Genomic DNA, 24,839 nt, shown 5'->3' with positions numbered 1-24,839 from the left:
ATAAATCATGACAAGACTTCCCCTCTCCTCCTTCTATTTTGAACGAAGGAATAAAGTATTTTAAAATATTAACAAAATGTGAAGAAGGAGAAAAGCATCTTGTGTAACAGTACTGAAGAGATCTACGCTAACCTCACTGTGATGAGTAACATCACAACGGTTCATTGCTTTCATTGCTCCCTACTTGGTAGCAGTGTTTTCACAGCAGAAGAAATTAAAGCAGAATATGTGCAGAGAACACTCACCATACTCCACATCTACAAATTGGTTTTAAAGTCTGAAACTGCAACTTCTGAATTCAATTTTAATGACTGACTTGAGTGAAACCCTTCTTTTAACTTTTTTTTTTAAACTTGTGTAGATCTGAGGTCTATGTGCTCTTCTGTTAATGTGCACTGATCAGAAAAATGTAAGCCTTCAGTAGAAATGTTTGATAAAATTGTAAGATGATCCTTCACTGATAGGAGTAATTGGGTGACCGAGTTTAACAAGCATGGACTTGTTTGGCTTTCAGTGTCAAAATTCACTGCTATTTGCAGAACAGCCAAAGGGGAATGTTTCCATGTCACTACCACCAAATAATTGTGTAGGTTACATTAACGAAGATGAGGAATGGTAATTTTTAACATTTTCTAGAACTTGTTCAGCAACCAAACCCATTTTTAAAAATGTTAACTTAAAAGTATTTTCATTACCTGTAGCTCTGGAATAACAGTTCCTCTTTCTGGACAGGAGCCTCCAAATGCTGTCAGAGGTGAAGGGAGTACAATAGGATTTGGACTGATGAAACTACTGACGTCACAAGATGGTATATCTGATTCTGCTCTTTGCATTACAACTTTGTCTACAATGACAAATCTATTCCAAGGCAACCAAAGTGTCCTTTTTTCAGATATGAAAGGAGATCTGTCAAAAACCAGGGTGACAGAGATGCCTCCCACAGCCACAAGGTCGAAACTGGAAAAGACAAAACAAAATTCTTAATTCTTGTATTAACATTACATTACCAGAACTTTCAGCGCATCACAAACAAAAAAACTTTATATTGCTCATTATGGTCCTTAATTTACCAGGTAAAATCATTCCAGTGTATCTTCCTGATGTTACCACAGTATTCATAAAGAAGCTTCACCTCTCCACAGATCCTTTCTATAGGCATCAATAGCGAGGTACAGTGTTTCACTGCACTTCTGTCCCTCTCCCCTCTATTTATCACAGAATCACAGAATGGCCAGGGTTGGAAGGGGACCTCAAGGATCATGAATCTCCAACCCCCTGGCACATATAGGGCCATCAACAACTTATCAACTAGAATTGATAATAACAAGTCACCTGTAACAAGAATCTGGACCTAGTTGATTTGGATTATAGAAAAAGAAATCCCTAGCTCAGGAAAGGGACACTTATAATCTGCGCGGGTATGGTCTGCAGAATAAGAAGCCCAACAGTCTGGTAGGCCTTTTCTTAACACATCCCTTTTCCATTTTCTGAAAGTTGCAGGAGAGTATACTGAATAAGAGACCCCTCTGTGCAGGATATGATTTTGGGAAAATTGTGGATTATTTGAACCAGCAATGAATCAGCTCTTGTAAATAAGGCAGGTGAACTTCTGAAAGTTACATTGAAGCACCTTTGGAATATCTAGGCTTCAAAGCAGTGGGACATAGGAGGCAAGATACAAAGTGTTAATTTTCTGAGTTTCTGACATCCACATTCAAGCAACAGAAGACAATATGTAAATAGATACTTCACTGCCTGTGTTACTGAATGCATCTATTTCTGAGACTTTTGATGGTAACAAACTGTGATAAGAAGTCAGGCTTAATTATGCATATCTCATCACATTTCTCAAATGACACCGATTACATTCACAGCAAAATACAGGTAGCATATTTCCATGCAACAATTTTATCCAGACTAGCGTAAATAAGAAATGGTAATTACCAACTTTCAATAGTGTGAAAGTCAAGAAAGTAAAGTAAAATAAATATGCATGCTCCTTATGGTGATAAAGTGACAAACAAAAAAACAAAAAAGTGACAAATTACACTCTTCCCTTGCAGGAAGAGAGCTTCTGGCTTCTTGTCTTTCGTAACACAGCCAAGAAAGATGAAGCCAGTAGAAGCTTAATACATCTGAAGTTTAAGAGTACATCATGATCCTACTGCAAATAGGTGACCATCCCTGCAGGGCAATGTAGAATATATAGGAACTCATCTGTCTTTGAGAACTAAGCTCAGTCGATTAGGTCAGGGAAGGGATGGAATGCTGGACAGGATGCAGAGCAACGGCGTGACAGTTCTGTCTCTGTGAAGATTCCGTCCCCAGTTTTACTCGCATGGCTTAGATGATCAGCTAAAGGAGTTAACTTCATTGACACTTCAATAAACTACTTCCCAGATTTACAACAGGAGACAGAAAAAAGAGGGAAGACAGAGAATTCTCTGGAAAGTCTGGAAAGCCTGACTACTGAACATTTTCAAATGTCAGGGATGTGCTGGTGCAGCATTATTGTCAGATTTTGACTCCACGTGTTTGAATGTCACTAATCTTGTTTCTGTTCAGGTTTTTTTTTTTTTTTTTTTTTTTTTTTTTTTTCCCTTTCTTCTTTGCCTCTTTACCACAGGTAGCTCTAACAGGTATGCTACCAAAGCAGAATCAGATGGCATCCTGAGTCCACACTTTGACGAGTGAATCTTATGAGAATATTGCACATGAAGGGGCAGAGGTAGATAGATCCAAACTAAAAAAAAATAATAATCTGGACTGTACATAAAAATCTCACCTTCCATCTTGTCGACTGATGGTATATCCATACTCATTGTGGTGTAGAAAGCTGACATTCACACCAACCAAAGGAGTTCCATCTATTGCTACCACCTGGCCACGAATGACACATGCACGTCTGCAAGAAAAAGCATAGAGGCAACAACGTCAGACTCATCAGGACAGTGAGAAGGGTACTGACCTTGGAAACTGAGCTACGCTTCTGCCCCAAGCAGGGAGAATTGCTGTAATGTCATCATGACTTGATTTTGAATGAAAATTCAAACAAGCCCAAAAGATCGATTTGACAAAACATTACAATGAAGAAGTCGCACAGGTTGCCCTATGAATCGTTAGTGTATCAGGAATGCATTTCCCTTTCTGTCTACATTTCAGGACACCATTTGTTCTGCCATTGAATATCAATGCAAATGTTTCACTGATTTAGTTTGCTGCAGCTCCAGTGGTGATGATTTGTGAAAGGGGAGAATGAAACCTCTTTCTCTGCTGCTAAGAACAGGGCGTTGCTGCCTGTTAGAAAAAAAAAAGCTGAACTAATGCGGTAAGGCAGCAGTGAGACACATGATCATACTTCAACCTCAGAAAGTTACATTGGTAAATCTAAAGAGCACCTGAACAGGTTATGCCCTCTGAAATTCCCTGTAGTGCATGTTTGAACTTGTTGCCATTTTCCAGCATAAAAATCTTTCCATTCCGCTAAAGAGGATGGAATATGGCAGCATGACAGAATGCACCAAAATCAACAGGTAGGAAAGTGAAATCATAAGTGGGTCCAAATATAGGCTGACAAAATCATACAAAATGAAAGCTGAAAGGAAATACAAGACTTAATCTTGTCTGTTCCTTTGCCTCAGGTAAGATTAACTATGCCTACATTACTCCAGACAGATGCTTGTCTATATCCTCACCAGATAACTCACTCCAATCCTTCTGTATGAGTGCTTTACTCATGACAATTTTTTCCTTCTGTCCACGCTAAATTTGTACTGTTGTCTTTTAAGACTGTTACTTTCACGTTAGAATGCTCTCCTAGCTTTGGCCTTTTATAAATTTGAAGACTAAAGAATAAAGGAGAAAAACACCATCAAGGATGAAGAATAACATATGAAATATTCTCACTGTGCAAATTAAGACCTGGTGAGATTTTCTTACACATCTATATTCCACTGAAATACCTTTCAGCATTTTGCCCCGTGCCCTCAGGTATTCTACATTAGCACAGCTCTGCTGGCTGCAAGGATCCAGGCTTTAGGATCTAATGACACAACTACACAAATTTCCTGGAAATATGCTTTCACACAATGAACTGAACAGTGTAGGCAGAAGTAATTGGATAACGTTAAGACACGTAGGGTCAAAAACATTAGGATGTCTATAAAGACAACTGGTATTATTTATTATAACCAATAAGCATAAATTTAGACATTGTAATGTTTCCCTTTCAAGTTGAAAGTTTGCAGCAGACCCCAATAGGAACACACCAACTTTGTGGTGTGAATATGTAACCGAAAGGGAAAACATGGGGCCTTAAGTGGGAATTATTTAAGAGTCTGTATATAAACTTAAGAAATATCCCTTGAGAGACTAATTGATCAGGATCCAGTGAAATCATATATGTGAATTAGAGACCATAAATTTCTGAAAATCTGGACTTGTTTCCTAAGATCCAAAGCCACTCGACAGAACAATAATTTACCGCTATGATATCATCAAATTGAGTTGACTGTGACCTGAGAAAATGCAACTGGTAAAAAACAACCTCTTTTTCTGTATGCTATTCACCATAGCTGTTAGTAAGAATTCCATGCTCCCAGGACACAGAAAGATACTAATTATAAGCAAAGTAGATGAGAGTTCTCAGAGGAATGGGAAATGCTGCACTAATGTCAGTACGCACCTTTCTGCTCCCTACATTTAACTAAGTTGGTTGTGGTTTGAGCTGTGGGCAAAGTCCGCTGCTCCACTGAAGGCAATCAAATTCTTGTGTGTTTCAACAGACACTCAAGACTCACTGAAGAAGAAAAGCCAGGCTCAATTACTCTCTGATGTATTAGAATAGTATCTACTGGTTCCAATTGTTTTCTCGCATTTCTGACATCGACAGACTTATCTCTCACTTTCCAATCCTGTTATTAGTGCAGTCCATGTTTAAAAAGCTTGTGGGTCTAAGAGAGACTTGTAGGAGTCATCATTATTCAGCATGTTGTTCTAGTACTCCTGTTTGTTCATTCACTGATCCTCATTCCACAGATCTATCTTCTGACTCCACTATTTCCTCATATTTTATCAAGCATACAGATTTCTGTGATAACAACTCATCAAAGTCTTCATTATTTCATACACAGTTCTTTTCCTCTATTCATTCACTTCTCATTATTCATAAATAATATTAAGAGACTTATCTTTCAACTTCCTGCTCCTTTTTTCGTTCATCATATTTTACAAGCCACACACATTTACACTATGTGATAAAGACTCCTAAAACTCATTATTCTACGTTTATCTGTACTGAACTGTCTTTCCACTCTTTTAGATTTCATATGTTCTAAACCTTCCTTTGTGTCGACACATTTGTTCTCATTATTTACTGTCTTTTTACTACCCACTCAAGTTGAAGAGTCTTCACTCTTTGGCCTCTTTTTGAATTACCAGCACCTACTAAATCTTCAGCTAGGCGTTTGATCAGAATTACTTCTAATTTTTGCATTTACTGCAGGCATTAAGATCTTTTTCAGTTACTTTATGGCCAGCATGAATCTGCAGGGCTCTGGGAAGTAACAAAACACCCCCACACTGCAGCCACTGGCCCTGCTTCCCCAGGGTCCTGACAGCTCACAGAGCAGATGACCACACTCCAAATGGAGCGCACTGGCTTGCAGAAGATCTCGCTTAATTCCTTTCCTTAACAGAGTTTTTAGGGCTCTTTCCCCTCAGTCATCTGACTCCACTGCTATTTCACTCTTTCCTCGCCTCAGTGTGGAAATGCACTCACTTTGTTGGACCTTGCTACTGCTCACTGCTATTCTTAATTTTAATGAAGAAAACTCTAAACATCACTAGGCCTCCACAATGTGCTGCATTTTCCTCTTGGATGTTCAGCCTCTAACATTTGTGACTGACCTGCTTTGATTTCTCATGTGGGGTAACAACTCATACCACTCATCCTACAGCCATTTAACTTGCAAAGACTGCACGATCTTGGAATAAGGTTGCTCAGATGTTTAAACTTTATAGTGAGTGCAAAAATGACTTTTACAATTAGGAGTATTTCGGAAGGGAACAAGTCCCTGATAAGCTGCCTTTGTGTCTTCAATGTATTAAAAATGTTTCTAGTCCCCTGATATGCTGTTCTAAAGCTGCAGCTCCAGAGGGAGCAGTTGAGAGAAAGCAGAGATTGCTATGGGTTGTAGGTGGCCTAAAAAAAGTAGAATTTCTCTGTAAAAATGCTTCATGGTCATTCTGTGTGTAAAAGTGAGGAGCTCAGCTCTGTGACTCTCCGATCTTTGCCATGTAGATTGTTTGACATCTCTAATTTAAAATATAAACAGCAGTTTAAAATTCAGATGCATTCTTTCACTGCTTGTAAAGCACTTCATTATTCCACCACCGTTCTGTCTTGCTCTGCTACTTCTTATTTGTTATTTTTCTGCTTTTGTTTAGTGTGTTGAGCTTCCAATATTCTCTGAGCACCTCAGGCTGAGACATTAAGCTCAGATGTGGAACTCCGTCAAGCAACGTGTGAATTCGCAAGTGTCACATTACCAGAAGATGTCATTTACTGTATTACATTTCTGATTAAAGCCTTCAATCAGAGAAATTAAGCTAAAGGCGAGCAAGGTACATTCATTTCTTCCTGCTGACAGTGTTGCTATAAGCAGCCTTTGAAGGGTAATTAATTCAGTACCATGCACTGGACCCCTTTTGTAGGCAATTTGCAGTGAGTCAAATAGCTTGCCAGCAGCATGCATTAAAAACTCTCAGCAAAGAAACAAGCCGAAAATCTTCCTGAGAAAGGAAGTTGATAAAACATTTTAATCCTCTACACCATGCTACATGTAGTGGCTCAAAATCATTCCTGATGTAAGCTAGCACATTTCCATTTATTCAGAATTTGTCTCATCTGCCTTTCAGCATGTCACTGTTCAGGTTAGCAGCATGTCAAAAACCCTGCGCAAATGACACAGGAAGAAAATGTATTTTTTGAAAACAATGAGTTCCTTAATACTAATTTTGGTCTATGCACTGAACAAACACCGTGCTCTAGAAGCCTAGTTTTTAAAAAATTAGATCTAATATAAAGTCTATGATGCAAAAGGACAGACATCCCAGTAGTTGTCAGAACTACTCATTTTAGTATGTCAGATGAAAATGCCAGGAATATGGCAGAGACCAAACACTTTCAGGCTTAAGGACAGAGATAATATTTGCTGTTTTCTGATAGCTTTCCCTAAGCAATTCAACATGAAATCAGCATTATCTACAGTGAGATTCATGTAAACATCACCCATACTGGAGTACCCCTGACACACAATACAGTAATACATTTCACAATGTCATTTTCATCAGAAGACTGAGAACATCAGTTTTCAGATAGAAGAAGAAATAGATATTTTTTCTGTAATCCTAATGATCCTCCTAATGATCTCAGAGACTTGGAAAAAGGGAAAAAAAAAAAAAAAGCCAGTTAGGGCTTTGCAAAATTCTATATCTGAGCACCAGTGTGAATGGATGCCAATGCTCTGAAATAAATGAATCCTTACAGAACTTCTCATTTAACCACTAATGCTACAAATAAGGCATTGCAAACAGCCAAGAGTTAATATCATCTGCACAGACAGAATCTCTTCAGCAGTAGCCAAAAGGAGAATAGAAAACTCAAATATTCTTTGGTCTTCTATGGAAAGGCAGGATCACAGATTTTTGATGTATTTACAGTAGTAATAGTAATCTACCTATATTGTTTTTCTGTTTTTTTTTTTTTTTTTCCTATAATCTTAACTCCCAGGAGACAAACAGACACAGGTGACAACCAGACTGACTATGTCAGGGGAAGATTCTGAACAGATACAGTGCTGCTAGGCTACTGCTTCCTTCTGAGATTTTGCTTATCCACGATCCTTAAGGAAAATTCTGGCAGTTTTTAATAATGTTTGACTTATGGATGAGCAATTTTTCAACAGCCTGGAAGCCTTGGGGACCAAGTTAAGTGAAGACCGATGAACTCCTTAGGGTGGCCCATACATGGAAGATCACTGCTGACAAAACCCCAGAGACACGGTGCAGGGCAAATCTCGAGGCACTGCCCTAACTCTAAATGCAGAAGCAGCCCCATCAGAATCCCAAAGATCTCTTATCTCTCTACCAAGTGAGGAAATGATATCTGGGGTGTGTACAATGCACTGGCCCAACTACAAGTCACATTCCTTTATATTATAAAGCCTGAAGTATGAAAACATGGCAAGGATGGGCTGCTGCTCACACACAGACCTTCAATGCTCTTCATTCTCCTAAAGCATACCAGACATTAGGGTAAAGAAATGAAACACTCAGGAAAAGCTTTTAAATCCAAGTTAAATCCCATCAATGATAGCTTTAAAAGATCAGTTCCTTATATCTACAAAAGCATAGTGATGGGATTACGTGCAATCTGGCTGCTAACATTTGCAATGCCACAGAACTCCATTCAGGTGACTTGAGTGCTAACCTCCTCTGTGAAAACATCTCATGGTGAGACACTTCCATGAGAAAATATTTCACTGGTGACTTGTGTTTTAAACTGCAGTCTGCTGCATGGCATGTACAGCCAGCCAAGGATCTTGTAGGAGGTGCGATGGCACTGTTCCATCAGTGCTGTACTCAGAAAGACCCATCTTTGTCAGGTGGTGCTCTTCACACAGTTCATTCTCATGCCCTATTGTTCTACATATTTATAACATCCTGTTACGTTATTAATACTGATTAAACGTCTAGGTATTACAGATCAATAAAGACTCTGTTTACATATTTACTTTATTAATAATTAATAAAGTACAAAGACAAAGTGCACTGAATTTGTGTGCTGCTATGGAATGAAGTTGAGGTTGTAACCTAAGTGCTATTTACTGTGCTCTGAAAATAAAATAAAAAAATCTTATGCCCTTATTACTGGAACATGGTTTATCTAATGTATATGCCTAGTTGACAGGGTAATAGTTAGGTGATGTGGATGATTTGTAGATCTCTTTGTCAGCATGTAAGTTATAGCTTCCCAGGTGAACTACAGCATAAAAACTTATATGTCCCTATATATCAAATGCTCAAGAAAATGTGTGTTACTGGGTTTCTGAGCATGTAAGTGCTCCTCTTCTATTGCACGCTTTTCCTATTGGAAGGCAAGCCAATCTCCAAAACACTCAACAATCACACACTACTGTTTACATGACAGCATAAGAATAATCTGCAACACAAGATAGTTAACTTCATACTCTTTATGCATATGTAATTAAAAAAGTAAGTTTGTTAATTAGATAGCTAGATTATACATAAATAACTCACGTTGAATTTATTACTCTGAATACTAAACAAATTCTATCAAGTAGCATATATGAATTCAAGACATTTGTTTCCTGCCATTACGTGCATTTGCAGCACAAACAGTTGAACGTCCCCTCACTTACTTTTCAAGTACTGATAGTTCACAGCAGTTCAGTCTTTTTAATAAGAATAGTAGAGTTACTGTGATGCTTTTATAAGCCAGATGGGTAACAATGAGAATATGATAAGGAAGACCCACAGCTGTTGGGGCTTCAAAGTTTGCTATCTTTTAAAATACTTTTGGATTGTCAGTGAAGACTTCTCCATAATCTACATAGCACTTTCTCCTAGTCAAGTAACTTCCTTGCTGTTCTCAATATTCAGAGGCATTACATCTAGAATAAAACTCACCTGCTCTCAAATGAGATATCTCCTGGGATCACGTGAGTGCTTTCCTTCCCAATAAGAAATCTGATTCGATCATAAAAGAGCCTTGGAGGATGCTGAGAGAAAGGCAGTTGGCTGTGTTGGATAAGGTCAAGGGGATCAGGCGAACCCTGGCAGAGAGGACTCACATAACAGTTGTTTTGCTGACAGCAATCGGGGTCTACGCAGTCTGTCAAGCCATCTGAAACAAAGAGAATAGAAAGTTCAGAGGACTGAGTGATTCTGAGAACAAAGCACAGCATTTACTACTGGAAAGCACAGGAGGTATTTAATCAATTGGAAGGCATGCTGATTATGATACATTCAAACTCAATAAAGCATTTATATACATGCTTAATTCCAGGTAGGTGTTTCTCTCTAATTATTAACACTGTACCACCTCATAAAATCCCCACGTAACAATGACAAAATAGAAGTTACAAACCCAGTGTCCAGGGAAGAGTGGGACTGCGGAACAAACAGAAGAAAATCACTACACAATACTGCCACATGGAGCAGCTGATCTCTCTCATTGCCCCCTACTGTATGTTCACACCTGTGAAGCATGTACATTCACTAAGCAGGCTACAATAACAAGAAAATCTGAAATGTTATATAAGTTCCATGAGCATCCTTACTACAGTAGTAAAAAAAGATCCTTGTAGCAGTTTTCTAACTTCCATTTTAAGCCCTACGATAGCTTTAGATGTGCTTCAGGATGTTTGTTTTCATTTATTGGTTGCAATACTGAGATGATCCCAAAAGGGCAGATTCATGACTACAGTCCTTTGGCAGTTGGTGATAAACAAATTCACACATCCATACAGGCTTTATCCCAGTGACCTGAATGGTGCAGTCTTCTCCATGGATGTATGCCCAAGGAAAGCAAATTTGGCGAGTGAAAACAAATCTGTTTCTCCTCCCTTCACTCCTCAAGCACGAAAAACTGAAGCAATAATTGATTTTTCAAAAATCTACATTTCTTCATGGAGAAACTTGCAGCTATATTCGAGGGTGACAGTAATTTACTTAAATGTCCAAATCTTATGATTAAAAGCAAAGTGAAGCACTGAAGTAAATCTAAATTAAACACCTAAATAAAACTTAAAATTGGGCCATCAGCATTCAATTGCTTCCATCAGCAGCCCAGACGTCCAAATTGCTTAAATTACATACTTCAGCAGAAACTGTCAGATTTAATAAGGTATGGTAAAATGTCCAACTATCCTCTTAAAAATCCATTTCGTGACTTATCAGCTGCTAACTTCCTTGGGTTGACAAACACTCTAATGCATATAAAAGAACAGTAAGGCTTCATATCCTTTAACCTTCAAAAAAGGCATCTCTTCTTTATATTTTTAACAAGGTCAGCCAGTGTAAGTGTGGAGTCATCATATCACTGCATGGATTTCCCTTGTGTTAAAATTGGAATGCTACAACATCAACATACTGTCAGATATTTTCACTTCAAACTTTGACTTTTCCTGCTCTGTTTGTGCCGACACTTTTGTGCCTATAAAACCCTACCTCCTCAGGGCAAACTGCATTATCAAAGAAGCTGCTGTCATTTTGTCATTGACTTTAATGGGTGCAAGACCAGCTCTCAGACAACTCTGCTCTTTTCTCAATAGAGCTCAGTGCACTATGTGAGTATTCAGTAAATAACAGCATAAAATATTCACTTTGAAAAGAAAGCAAAAGCTCTTCAACTGAACAAACAAGTATAATGAAATGGGCTTTCCTGAAAATCTTTGCCTGACCTTGAGCGAGGTAATTGTTTGGCTAAGCAAAAAATATTAACAAATCTCTGCTACTGCAGCTGGGAAATCAGATAGTGCTGGCTAGCTCTTGTGATGATGAGACAAGGGCAACTGTAGATAGCTATACAATAATCCGAGCCCCTCAGGTCTGGCAAAGCTGGCATAGCTACAGGTGAGCTCTTGCATATTCCCCCCGGCCTGGAATGCAACAGGCAACTGCTAGTAGCGGGAGAGGAGCTTCACAGGGCCATACTGAGCTTATTGACTTTGAGAGTAGCAGTCACCCTATATTCAAGAAAACCTAAAAAGCTATTTAAATTTGCTGGGAAATCTGTTAGCTGAAATAATAAGAGATCTCCACTCTAAAGAAAGCCACACATGAAATAGAAGGAGAAGTAAGCAATATGAGCCAAAGGAGAGAGTTTCGATATGCTCTCATGAAGGAAGAAAAAAAAAGGTATTTTTTGGGTTGAAAAGCAAACTTGGAATTGCGAGGGAAAAAAACACCTATTCCTACTGCTTCCCCTTTCTTTGTCCAAAGTGAGTCATTCTATACTCTAAATACCTGAATTGAGCAGAAAAAAGCACCAAGTTTACCACTACCCCCTCCAAGACTGCAAATATTTGCAAGAATTCTACAAGACTTGAAAAGGCAATGAAGAAAGTAAAATCCCTTGCTTTTACTCTATACTTTTGAAGAACCCTGCGTGGGCTCTGATGTGGCAGGCTGTGACCACTCAGGTCAGGTCTGTACTGGTGGAGCAGTTCCAGCAGTGACAGCTCTTCTTCAAGGAGCCCAGGCACTCCCTGCAAGGCACGAGTTGCTGTGTACCTGGGAAATGTGAAAAACATTGGTCTGGCAGAACGAGTACCAATCATTAAAAAGACATGCTTATTCCAGAATAAGTATCTGTGGGGAAGCTATTTTGGAGTAATTTATTCTGCTGTAGCTCATCTGATTAATTTTTTCCTTGTCAACAAGCCATTCAATGTGGGAACTGAGCTGACCTGATTCTCTCACTTAGGCAAGAGGCAAAAGTGGAAATTCTCAGAACTATTAGAATCTGAAGATTTGCTTAGAAAATAAACAGCTAAAAAGGCAACAATTAAATTCTTTACAATTGCTTTCTCTAATAGAATCCTCATTCTTTTTTGCATTGGTCAACAGCTGACGTCTGCCAACAAGCACTTGGCATTCATGCTGTGTACTTAAAGAAAGCAGGCAAAGGGAAAAACGCTTTCCGTTTTCCAAGCAGAATCAGTTGTCATCTGTTCTTTGCAAACTGACCATCTTATAAGCCCATACAGATTCTGCTGATGGTGTTATTTTGGCTTGAATTACACGTATTTGGTTTCATTTCCTTCTCCAGTGTTTCAGGGCTGTGAAAGGGGTGGGTTTCCCACTAGGAAGGGTGTGAAGTCCCGGAAGCCTATCAGAATAACCCAAGGTGGCATTTGAACTAACAGCACAACAAATGGATACAGAGTTTGTATTGAAGATTTTTTAACTATAATAGTTTTAAATAATGCAACTTTTAGCTTTTTTTTTTTTTTTTTTTTTTTTTTTTTCCCCAAACAAACAGAATTTAGGAAGTTGAATCTTCTTCCATAAAAGTGAAATCAATTTCTTACACTTTGCTGAAGTAAAATAATAAAACATCTACTTTGGGGCCAGTTTGGAACTCTTATGCAAAATAAATTGTTTCTTCCACTTAAAGCTCAGTAGTCTTCTGCTTTAATAAAAAAAAACCAAAAACCATATATATATATATCCTACAAATATAAATTCAGAAATCAAACATTTTATTTTGAATAAATCCACATGAAATATTCTATGATTCCTGAGCAGAAGTGTTTGAATAAAAATTATTGAGGACATTTTTTTCCAGTCTTCTCATAGACGTAGCTTGCCTTATTTGGATCTAGTGGCACAGAGAAATGAAGGCTGACTTTCCTCAGCTTAAGCCTCCACTTACACACATTTCATAAATCAGAAATTTCTGACTCCTGCAAAGGTTTTCTTTAGCTATCTTCTTGTCATTTACTACCATAATTCAGCATCATACCCGATAAAAGGAATTAGTAAATGCATGTTTAGATACTGTTCTCAACAAGTCAATCCTATTTAAACAGATTTTTAATCCATGGGAATAACACGGGAAAAAAATATCTCACTTACAAACTCATTCATTTGGAAATAGCAGACACACATAATTTTCAGTACTCAACCAATGGTCACAGTTGTTTGTGCTTTTTTTTTGTGTGTGTATGTGCTAAGTTTTCAGATCAGGAACAAACTATTAAAAAACTTAGCGTGTTAAGAAAACAGCAGGGTTTCTATTAGATCTCAGGAGACAACGGTAAGGAGTATGAACAAACCACTGCAAACAGCAGAAACTGTAATTCATACAGCAGGGGACTCTGTATACTGGAGTTTTTATTGTCAATTACAAACAGTGCATCACAGCATAGGTGTAGGCTAGGATGTATTACAGGGGTGTAAATGACTCTAGTTTGCTATTAGCATTTTCAAATTTATCTGACATAAAAGGCAGTCAGGGACCTTCACAGTGCAGTACAGATTATATAACAAAGTGATTCAGATTTTGGTGAGACAAATTTCAAATTCGAGAGGTAGCAAGAATTACATGTTCACAACTTCCAGGTATTTTGCTTTGTATGCAAAAGGTAATTATAGACCTTTCTTTAAAAAAAAAAAAAGAAAAAAAAAAAAAGTAAATAAACTAGGCAGTCAAAATACTTCTAACATTATTGCTAAAACAGAATCCACAAAGACCAACTTGAGGATAAAAAGTGCTTCATGGCACTCTTAAATAATTTAAGCAACTTCAAAGAGAAGGCAGAGCATGCCAAAACAAGCTGTTCTGTTCTCAGCCTCACCACTCCTCTCTGTGCTGCTGTAGCAGTGCTAGGATGAGGTCTGTTCATTTCCTTGCTGGGAGAAGGATCCTTTCAGGAAGTGTTCAGTAAGGAATAACATTAATGTTTATTGTGTTGGAAGTTTGTGTCAATGGAATCACACAATGTTGTTCAACAAAAAAAGAAAACAACGCATTTTCTTGCTTACACAAGTATTTTGTATTCAATATGATGGAAAAAAATACATAAATGTGATGAAATTAATTCTTTCTCACCTCTTTATCTACTGCAGCCACTGAGGGTTCTGTGTGTGCTGAGTACAGCACACTCTGTAATGTATGGATTATGCAGCAATCTCTCTTCTACATGGAGGAGCACCCTCAGCATCTGCCTAACTTGGGAATGAAGCTATGGACCCTCCTCTTTACTTCCCAGCAATATAACTATTTCCTTATCAGGTTTGAGAGAATGCTTCACAATAACTGTATTTTATATAGTTTGTATTTGAGCACGTAATCTATATTAACAGCTCAAGAAAATACAGTAATGGTTGGAAAACGAAAAGGTACATTGTCAGCTGAGGTGACATCTCACTTGTTAACATAAAATCTAGTAGCAAGACCATGGAACAAGTGAAATATTTCAGGCACGGCATTCACATCTCCATGCCACCTACTTTTAAACTCCTGGCTTTGTGAATCTTTCCATCAACCCTTGAATTACTTTCAATTTGTGTTGCAACAACATGATGCTGAAAATGTATCGGTGTTCACAATTGGTTTCCAGGTGGCAGAATACCATGAAGACATTGGAGAGGCACTGGGAAGGTCACCGAGAAGGAAGCAAAGAACAAAGCAGTTCCCACTGCAGCACTGCTCCCTTCCCCAGCTCAATAATGCAAAGCGCAGTAACTTTCACCACAGCTTCTTTTCTATTAAACCACTCAGAGGTTTTATTGGCTGGATATGGAAATGCCAAATTCAATTGGATTCTACTTCCCACATTACTAGGCTACTGCAGATTTTAATAATCTGTCCCCATTATCAAATGCTGGCAAGCAAAATGCAAATAGTAATAAAAATTGCAATTCTTCTGCTTTAAAGTTCAAAGAGCACAGTTCTCATCTCTTTGAGCCTTTTCATACATGGAGAAGGCACTGCTAATGTTCTCTATTTAGGTTTGAAGTTTTGTGTTAACCGTGAAAACCAGAATGCTGCACGTAGCAGCCTGTATGCTCATACATGCATACACATGTACACAGGGATACTCCCAAACACATGGACCAAGAGACATATGTGCTCACTCGCATGAAAATCAAGACCATCCCCAAGCAGTGTACTGTATTTAATACAAACAGCACCAGTGCCCTTTGCTTTCTCTGCTGCAGTGACCCAGTGGTGCCTGTGTAAGTGCTCTCACTCTCCATACCAATCCTGATGAGGGCAAGGCAGGGATGGAGCTCTGAGAACAAACCTCCAGAACATTTTCACAGAAAGCAAAATGAGCTGCAAGTTTATCCCTTCAGTAAACAGATTTTGTTCGCTGGACTCCTTATTCACAACAATGTAAAAAACCCAATGCTGAAATTCCCAGGTCTTGAGGGATTTGAGCTTTTCAGTAATTAAACTCATGTAGTCAATTGTCCAACACTTTCGTTGTTTGTGAAGAAAAATCCACAGGAGTCTTCAACTTACATTTGCTTTCTTTTACAGATTTCAAATAAGCTTTAAACAATGCCTGTGCCAACTTGTTTCACCACAGGCTCAGTTAAGCCCAATTAGGGTTGCCAGGAATCTGGGTGAAGTGGATCAAAGAGGAACTTTGGAAGAGACCAGGCAGCAGCAACGTTAATGAGACTTATTTGTAATGCATTAATCCAAACATCTTCCCAAATTTCAGCTGTAATATGTAGAATACAGCAAAGAATGAGGCTGTTAACTGAGAACGTTGCTGTTGTGTAAGGACATTGAAAACTCAACATTATGTCCCAGGAAAGGCTGTTCAGTGTTCTGTTCAATGGGCAGGAGTATTGTTTGGCCTTCCACACGCAGCAGAGTGCAAATACATCATATTTTCAGAAAAAAGCATCCCTAGGGAGCCCTCGCTGCTCAGCAACAGCAAAAACCATTCCCATCAGTATTATTTATATTGTGTAATAATAGCATATTACTTATATACGGACTCAATATCCCTGTGACAGATAGGTTATTAAAATACCAATGGATGGGTCAGGAATACATCAATATTTTAGCAGCGATGGCTATCTACCAAAGGCTGCGCTGAGTCACATGTTTTCTTGTGCTTGCAAAAGCCTGGAGAAAGCTACAATAACTGTCTGAAGTGACTGAAGGGGTATTTGGAAGGGAATTCAAAGCTTGCAGTAAATAGCATTTTCCTTAAAAACAAACAGTCAAGATAGATCCAGGAAAGAAAAAAAAAAGATGAAAAGTGATCCAAGCAAATTTAAAACAGAGATCAGTATCAAAGGAATTCAAGGGAATGACAGGCTGTATCTTTGAGGTTGTAACGATGATCCACATGTGCAGCAGCAAGGTAAGCACAGGTAAGAAGAGCAGAAGAGTGTCTGGCAAGCTGGTGGTGGGATGGTGCCCAGCTCTTCACACATCCCAGCGCTCAGGCTCTGCAGCCATGGGACACTAATGCTCACCTTTGGAGCTACCAAAGCTTCCAAAGAGAGTAGAAGACAATGGCAGGACAAGAGAAAATGACCTGCTCAAAGGAGCAGAATGCTCATCTTATAAATTGAAAATGAAATCATGTCAGTCATGATAACAAAAGAGTGAGAAAAAGAAATGGGGAACTTGCAATGCTGAGGAAATCTGCAGCAGGGGAAAGGCACACCCCACTGTAAAGGACGTCTTGACGTCTTGCTGTTATTTAATGGACATCACTGTGCTAACAGACTGCAGATGTACTCCACAAGAGCAAGTGCAAACCATGTCGTTGCACATCTGTTATAATGCTAAGACCTTTCCAGTGGTATTTATAGTGATATTTGAACAGGTAAACATGCCCTTAACTCTGCAAGGAGAGAAAAGCTATCAGAGAGTGATGAGAAGGAACAGTACAGCTCTGATACAGTCAGGGTGTGAGTACTGAGCATACTAACAGAGCTCTAAAAGAAACATCTCCCTGAAGATGGGTCTGCATGTGTTTAACTTCACCATCAGGAACAACTGCCCTGGTGTGGAACTCAGTGTTTCAGTGCCTGCAGAGCTGGGATGCACATGAGCACACTTGTGGCTTGCCTTTAATATAGCAGGTCTTACAAAAACAGTTCAAGGCTTCCTCCTCCCTAAAACTTCTGTGCCATTGCTACAGATCACATATATAATATATATAATATATAATGCTAATACTTCTTCACGCCTAACAAATGAGATTATTTAATCTCTGAAGATGGAATCACTTAAATTCTTCCATTTTTATAATATTTTTTTGTACCATGTATTTTGATATAGTAACAATGTCAGGTTTTCAGTCTCAGAAAGTACTATATAATAAATCTACACAAAATTATCATGCTGAGCAACTGCAAATTTGAAGTTGTTGAAACTACTGAAATTACAGTTTGTTTGAAGTAGCATTTGTCCAATGCTACCACAGATTTGGTTGTAACTTCCTTCTAAAGACTCGAAGCACAAAACATAAGAGCTGATACAAAAATGCTTGATTTAAACATGACTGCAATAAATAAGACCTTTTCTAGATAAGAATACCATGATTTGGACTATGCATGGCACTAAATTAGGTCTGGAGCACAATCTTTTAGGCTACGTGTTGCTGCCTGTATGTGATCCTATCATAACCGACTGCTTACAAAGTGACTACCTGCCAGCTGAACTTTGGCAACTTGAATAAGTGCACACTCTTAGCATACCACAACTGCAGGCAAAAACTTAATAGGCTCCACCTTTATGAGCCTAAACCTGTTATGTAGCCTGATGGATGGGAACTCATCATGCCACCATAATGATCTCATAGTCTAAGGCATAACCTCATGGCGTGGGGAACTTAGCAGATAATGTCACAACTCCTTCCCAATTTTGTTTTTATGGTTGCAGAAGTACACAAACTATGAAACAATAGCAATCAGCTTCTGATTTCATGTAAAATTAAAATTGGTATAGCTCTAATGACTGTAGGGATATTTTTCTAATTTATGTTTGTCCAGATCAGGTCCCATGAATTTCACATATAAAGAGAAGTGGGTTTAATATGTAGATATTATTTCCTTTTCTTATATAATATTGATTGTGAAGAAAACTTAATTACATTTAGCCCATCTGTACTAGCCAAATTAATTAAATATTTCTCTCTGTACTTATCTCTAATTGTAACGTCAACAGAGCTGTCCTAGTACATGTTATGTTACCATTAAAAAAGAAAAAGAAAATTACTTTTAAAACCTGCAGTGAAATGATGTTAAGTGTCTGCCTTAAACTGACAAATTCAAGGAGATTTAGAGTTAAGACTGCCAACTCTTTCAATAACTCACCTTTACTGCTGAATATAAAGCATAGAAAATCACAATACAGCACAGTTTATACGGAGCCAGTTCAGAGTGTATCAGAAAATGCTTTACATACATTACAGGGAAAACAGGATTTTTGTGGGCAGATTTAAGAATGTACACGAGTGAGTCAGAGGCTCGGACAGCAGGGGAGAGCACCGGACAGATGGGAAAGCAGGCGGGGGGCAGCGATCCCAGCTGTGGGACCTTGTGTAAGAGAGATGCACACTAGCATAGAGGAGCAGAGAGAGTGGGCAGAGACATGGTTGTCAGTGCTCTTGGAAATAAGGTAAAAAAGGAAGGATGAGAGAGGTATAAGGCAAATTTGAATGGGATTCAGAAATGAGGAAGCCTTTGCCAAAGGACAGCATGGTCTTAGAGACCACAGGATACAAAATCAGAAGGTCTCAAAATATATCTGTAAATGAGGAATCAGCACTGAGTCACAGTGTTTCTATTGAGGTCCCACAGTGACCTCAGTTCTTGGCTCTCAATCAAGTTTAATTTATCAATGACCTGGAAGAAAATAGATAATTATTATACTAAGTTCTGATACAACGTTGAGGCACGAGATCTCTCCCAAGATACTGAGATGTATAATAATATGCATCCCAGTATAAAGTCTTAGGAAGAACACAACCATAATTGGGGCAGATGCATTCACAGTCTGACCAAGAAACCTATTCAGCTCCAGGTACGGGGTGAGTCAATGGGGACAAATAAAAGCAGAGGAAGCAACAGTCCTCCTTGACTGTCTAGTAAACCAAGTGTTCCTAAAAAGATAGGAACAGCATTTTGAGAACAACCTGTGAGGAATACTGCTGCTTTTCTGGAAAGTCTGAAATAAAGACTGGATGTTTTTGTTGGAAAAAAAACTAACGCTGGTTCCTGAGAGGGAGTGTTCTGTAGCCAGAGATCCTCATCACTAGTCAAATGAGTCAACTTTTTTTCCCGCAATACTTGGCCTGGTATCGCAAAGAACATATCAGAAGCAGTTTCACTGCTTCCAAGAGCAACAGAGGGTTTTTCATTTGGGTATCCATTCACTGATGAAAGAAAGGAAGAAAGGTGAAAGAAGAGGTGAAAGAAATGACTCATTAAAATATTTTTTTTTTTAAATATATTTTAGAAAATACCCAAGTAAAAATACCCCTAGGATGCTAGGTATGGCACATACATAAATTCTGCCTTGGAGAACGTCTAACAAAAAGGTCTACTCTGTCACTGCATTGATGAAGTCTGTAGAGCAACTGTCTTGAGTAAACAAACAAAACATTGCTATTTTGTGATAAAAAGTAAAACATACAGCAAAACTATAGATTCAAATGGGAATCGAGGATGTGACAAATAAACAGAGCCATGAATTATGTATCATACCTCCGTCATTGTCCAGGTTATCCCCACACACCATTTCCATGACAACGTTACATCCTGAGCCGCTCCAGCCCACTTGACAGACACAGTGCCATCCGTTCTGATCAAGAGTACACCTGCCATTTCCATAACAGAGACCTGGGCAGCCATCTATTGAAGAAAAAAAGAAAAAGTGAAAAAAGAAACAATCGTTGAGGAGTTTTTTTTTCTCTTCCTGTAAAGTTGCAATTATTCAACGACATTCTTCAATCCTTGCTGCCTAAAAAAGAGAGCAATACAGCTCCTTTGCATGACATTCATACTCTTGGCTGAATATGGAAAAATACCTGTACTTATCCCTACTTATACTTGCCCAGGAATCATTTGTCATTGAGGAGTGAGGATTTTTTTAGTGTGCAACTTTCTGTGCACAGGCAAAAGTGAATAAATGTGTAAGAAGTTACTTAACAGCCTGCTGTGTCAATCTCTTTCTCTACACATAGAAAAAAATGTTGTGTACCAGGAAATGTATATACATACTCAATGTTTATATCAAAGGTATACATGAGAAATATTTTTAAATGACAAACTGGCATTTTTGGACATAATCCTATATGCTGCAGGGAAACGAGGTGATCTATTTATTCTGATTGTAAAGACTGAGCTGAATGTGAAAAAGCCTGTCTGGTTTATTCTACTACACAATGACTTTCCACAGAAGGAAAATGAGGCAGCATTTCCCTTCAATGTCTATTTCTACCTCTTTCAGTGAGCTGATTCAAATGTGACAAACAGTTGCCCTTTAGTGGTGCTGGTTCTAGATAAAAACTGGAGCAGCGATTGCAGTATCCCCTGGATTATATGCTTGTAAACTCTGAATCAGTAGCAATTTGGACATTCTCATCTAGACCTCTTGCCTATAAAAGTAACTGAGTAACTGTCTCTTGGATTCATACTCACATGTCCATCTGCTTGCATAGTCTAGTGCCAGCTCAGACATTTGTCAAATCCTTGCCCTATCATGCATGGCGCCAAAGGACAATGAATAAAGCCCAGCAATAAGATTAACAGTGCAAGCAGTATCCTTTCTAAGAGGGCTCCAGTTTACCAGCGTGAATTTAGAGGATTTCAATGCTCTCTTGTATTTGAGAGTGAATATCAGCATTTAAGTATTACCAGAGAGAATTTCTTTTGAGAACAAGGAAGAAAGAAAAGGCCTCAGGCTTGGGAGAGGCTGACTGGAGAGTGCCTATAACTGGTCTGGCAGATGTGACTTAAAGGCCAAATGCAGCATGTCTCCTAACAACCTTACACCAGACACATCATCTTTCTCCTCCCCCCTTCTCTGGACAGTTTATCAATCACAGCTGGAAAGAGAGAGGAGAGTCTGAGTCTCTCGCTAGGAGGAACTGAAGACAGGTGGCATGGTTTTCTCACATTGGAACTCACTGCTCTAAAATAGTTCGAGGTTGGCAACCACCAGACATACTTTAAAACCCAATTATTTGTCTTTTTGTGAGCTGGGAGAAAGGACAGGATTTGCGAGGGGATGTTTTTCCACTTCAATTTACCATCCTATGGAGTTAATTCATGTCTTGTACACGATTATATTTTGCTGTTGTGTATGGTTATTGTCTAAGACTATAAATGTAATCAAATGAATGCTTACATGTTTTTATTATCATCATCTAATTCTGAAGAAATGAAATAACAAATAGATACCAAGCACTCAGCTCTTTCTGGAATATTGGTTAGTTTGATATTTCAGCTCGGGGCAGTTCTGTAAGGGGCAGTGTGCACCACTGCTCTGCACAGCAGGGCTAGGACTGAGGGACTGCAGCCAAGCACAGGAAGGCACTCACACTCCCACGACCAAGCAGGACCTGAGGCAAGGCGTGGGAATCAGATGAACAAAACAACACAAAATTTAACCCTTGTATCAAGCGATTTGAAGAGAACTCTATCACGCATCTAGCCAAGACAGCTTTTATAAACAGGTCCCTCTCTATCAAACAAAATGGGCAAAAAAATAAAAATATTTTCTTCTCACAGAAGACAGGATCAAATTTTTCCAGCAAGTCCTCTGCTACTTTGCAATGGCAAGAAAGAACAAAGATCTGACTTACGTAGCAGCACATCAGATGTCTGCATGAATAATGTGTACGTTGCTATAACTTTGCAAATGAGCTGAGTACATTATTTGCATAATCTGCACAAAACTGCACAAAGTCTGCATATTTTTCTGTAAATCTCTCTTTGTATATACATATATCTCTGTGAACAAATATTTGATCTGTTTTGGCAACTTAACAGTACAGAAGCTCAGACAAAACATATAACACAACACTTAATTCCCAATACTTTTGTATCTTTTCATTATTCTTTTGCAATGCTGATAGGAAAAACTTACCTCGAACTGCATCTAAGTAGTGAGCTTAAAAAAGAAAAGAACAAAACTGAGATGGATTGAACTTCTGTACCAATATGAAAAAGACAGAAAGCGTTTGCTTATGGCTTGCCACCTGTTGGTTAGACATAAAGTGCCTCCCTTCTACTGCAATCATATCTATTCCTACCACTGTGATCAAAGCATGCTGCGCTTGTGATTGTTCTCCATTTGATGACAAGCATGCAGAGGAAGCTTGGGCCACGTGTGCAGTGCCTACACTGCAAGTAAGAGTGATGCAAAGCTTTACTTCTCTTTGTTATTATGTTTGTCCTGTCTGGATTTGCTCTACACAATCTCTGATAATGTAAGCCGTTCCTTCTTCGCGTATTTAAAAGTAGATTTAGCAAATCTGATGTAGTAAACTCTAGAGTCAGTGAATTAATTGCCTTAATTATTAATTATCTTAAAATTATCAAGATAAAGATTAAACATTCTACTGTATTCAGGAAGAAAACATGAAAGCTCACACTGTTTACTTCTGAAAATTAGATACGCTATGCTTATAAACAATTAAAATGTTTATGAATAATATTGCTCTGAGACATTTTAGGTTGAAACACTGTTAGATTTTCTCAAAATAACCTTTTGCATTTCAGTAAACATATAACTATTACATTTCTACAGCAGAGAAATGACTTCTGAAAAGATCTGAGACTATTGCATTTACTAGAAATACTGTTAGAACCCAGCTACAGGAAAAAAAAACCTCTAGAACAAAGTAAAATGTGTGAATCCTCAAATGCTGTGGCAAGAGACAGTGCAAGAATTACTTAAGCTGAACAGCTTCATCCCTAACACCTCAAATTCTCAAAATCAACACTTTCTCAAAACCTTATTTTATCCATGACTCAAAGTTCATGCACAACTTAGAGATATGCAGGGACCTACACAACTATGCTTTGTGTGTGTGGTTGTTTTTGTTTTTTGTTTTTCTTTTTTAAAGTTAATTCTTCGGTGCTATTTCCTCTAAATAGAGTACTGTGCTGTTGCCATTCTGTGAATGCCATTCTGTGAATGCCATTCTGTGAATGCCATTCTGATTGCTGGCTCTGTGTTTTTCTAAAACGTGAGTCCTGATGGCCCTGGCAGATCTTTGCGAAACTGGTTAAAACGTCATTCATTTTATTTACAGAGGTACAAATCCCCCTTACCAATGGTGCAGTGGTCCCCTTCCCATCCAGGGCTGCACTCACACTTCCCATCTTTGCACTGCCCGTGCTCAGCGCAGTGGGAATGGCAGGTGCGCTCCTCACAGGTGGGTCCCACCCAGCCCTCCTCACACTGGCAGATTCCTCTCGAACACACACCGTGGCTGCCGCAGTCCAGGGTACACAGCTCTGCACAGGAATACAGAAACACATCACGTGAAAGAGCAACTTCATACCGCAGGTGGACTTTGCGCTGATGCTAAATGCAATCACTTCTATCCTAACAGCGATCAAACGGGATTCTGTCACCTAGCACAGACCTCACACAACGTGGCTGCGTCCTTCTTTAACAGCTTGTATTGGACTAGAGACTATAGTGATGGCTTTGCTCATGGGGGAGCAATGGGTCCAAATCAGATGCTAGTGACACAACAGTCCACGTCCTTTGGCTGATTTCAGCTGAGAACATGTCATAACTGCTGGGCTGTGCAGGCTGGAGAAGCCTAATGGGAGGCTGTGAGAAGGAAGGAGACAGAATCCTTAGTGGGGTCTGTTGTGACAGGACAAGGGGTAAATGGTTTCAAACAAGAAGAGAGGAGCTTTAGATTGGATATAAGGAAGAAGTTTAATGGAATAAAGGCAGTTTATGGTGGTGCTCCATCTCTGGAGACACTCAAGGTCAGGCTGGACCGGGCTCCGAGCACATGATGGAGCTATAGTGTCCCTGTTCAGTGCAGGAAGTTGGACTAGCTGACCTTTAAAGGCCCCTTCCAACTCAATTTATTCTATAAATCTATGATAGTCATGGCCATGGGCTCATTTCTGAAATTTGTTATAAACTCAAACACTGTGTGTGGGATGAGCTAAAGGATAAAGTGGCGTTCTAAACACACAAAAGCAAACCAGCCTTTGATCCATTCAGATGTTTGCAGTGGAGGTAAAATGGCCTTCCCTTGCAGTACAGTGAGCAAGCAAGAAGCCAGCACAGA

The 24,839-nt window shown here is 38.9% G+C and overlaps 1 protein-coding gene across 4 annotated transcripts in view; it reads right to left on the bottom strand.

The window, feature by feature from the left end:
* The window catches only part of TENM1 (teneurin transmembrane protein 1), a 227,757-nt gene that overhangs the window by 66,232 nt on the left and 136,686 nt on the right, over positions 1-24,839 (bottom strand). For 3 of the 4 annotated variants that reach the window (XM_042825108.1, XM_042825109.1, XM_042825110.1), the window contains exons 13-18: positions 23,854-24,039; positions 22,664-22,687; positions 20,278-20,424; positions 9,712-9,928; positions 2,786-2,905; positions 696-957 (exon numbers count right to left, since the gene is read on the bottom strand). In XM_042825108.1, the coding sequence (XP_042681042.1) occupies positions 696-957; positions 2,786-2,905; positions 9,712-9,928; positions 20,278-20,424; positions 22,664-22,687; positions 23,854-24,039 (956 nt within the window). The remainder of the gene's footprint in view (positions 1-695; positions 958-2,785; positions 2,906-9,711; positions 9,929-20,277; positions 20,425-22,663; positions 22,688-23,853; positions 24,040-24,839) is intronic. The other variant, XM_042825111.1, reaches the window with a different exon arrangement.

Source organism: Centrocercus urophasianus, unplaced genomic scaffold (genome assembly GCF_019232065.1).
Source record: "Centrocercus urophasianus isolate 14NV4802_14NV808 unplaced genomic scaffold, USGS_Curo_1.0 seq_24, whole genome shotgun sequence".
Classification (NCBI taxonomy): domain Eukaryota; kingdom Metazoa; phylum Chordata; class Aves; order Galliformes; family Phasianidae; genus Centrocercus; species Centrocercus urophasianus.
Note: the sequence above shows the minus strand (reverse complement) of the source record. Positions and strands in the feature narration are given on the sequence as shown.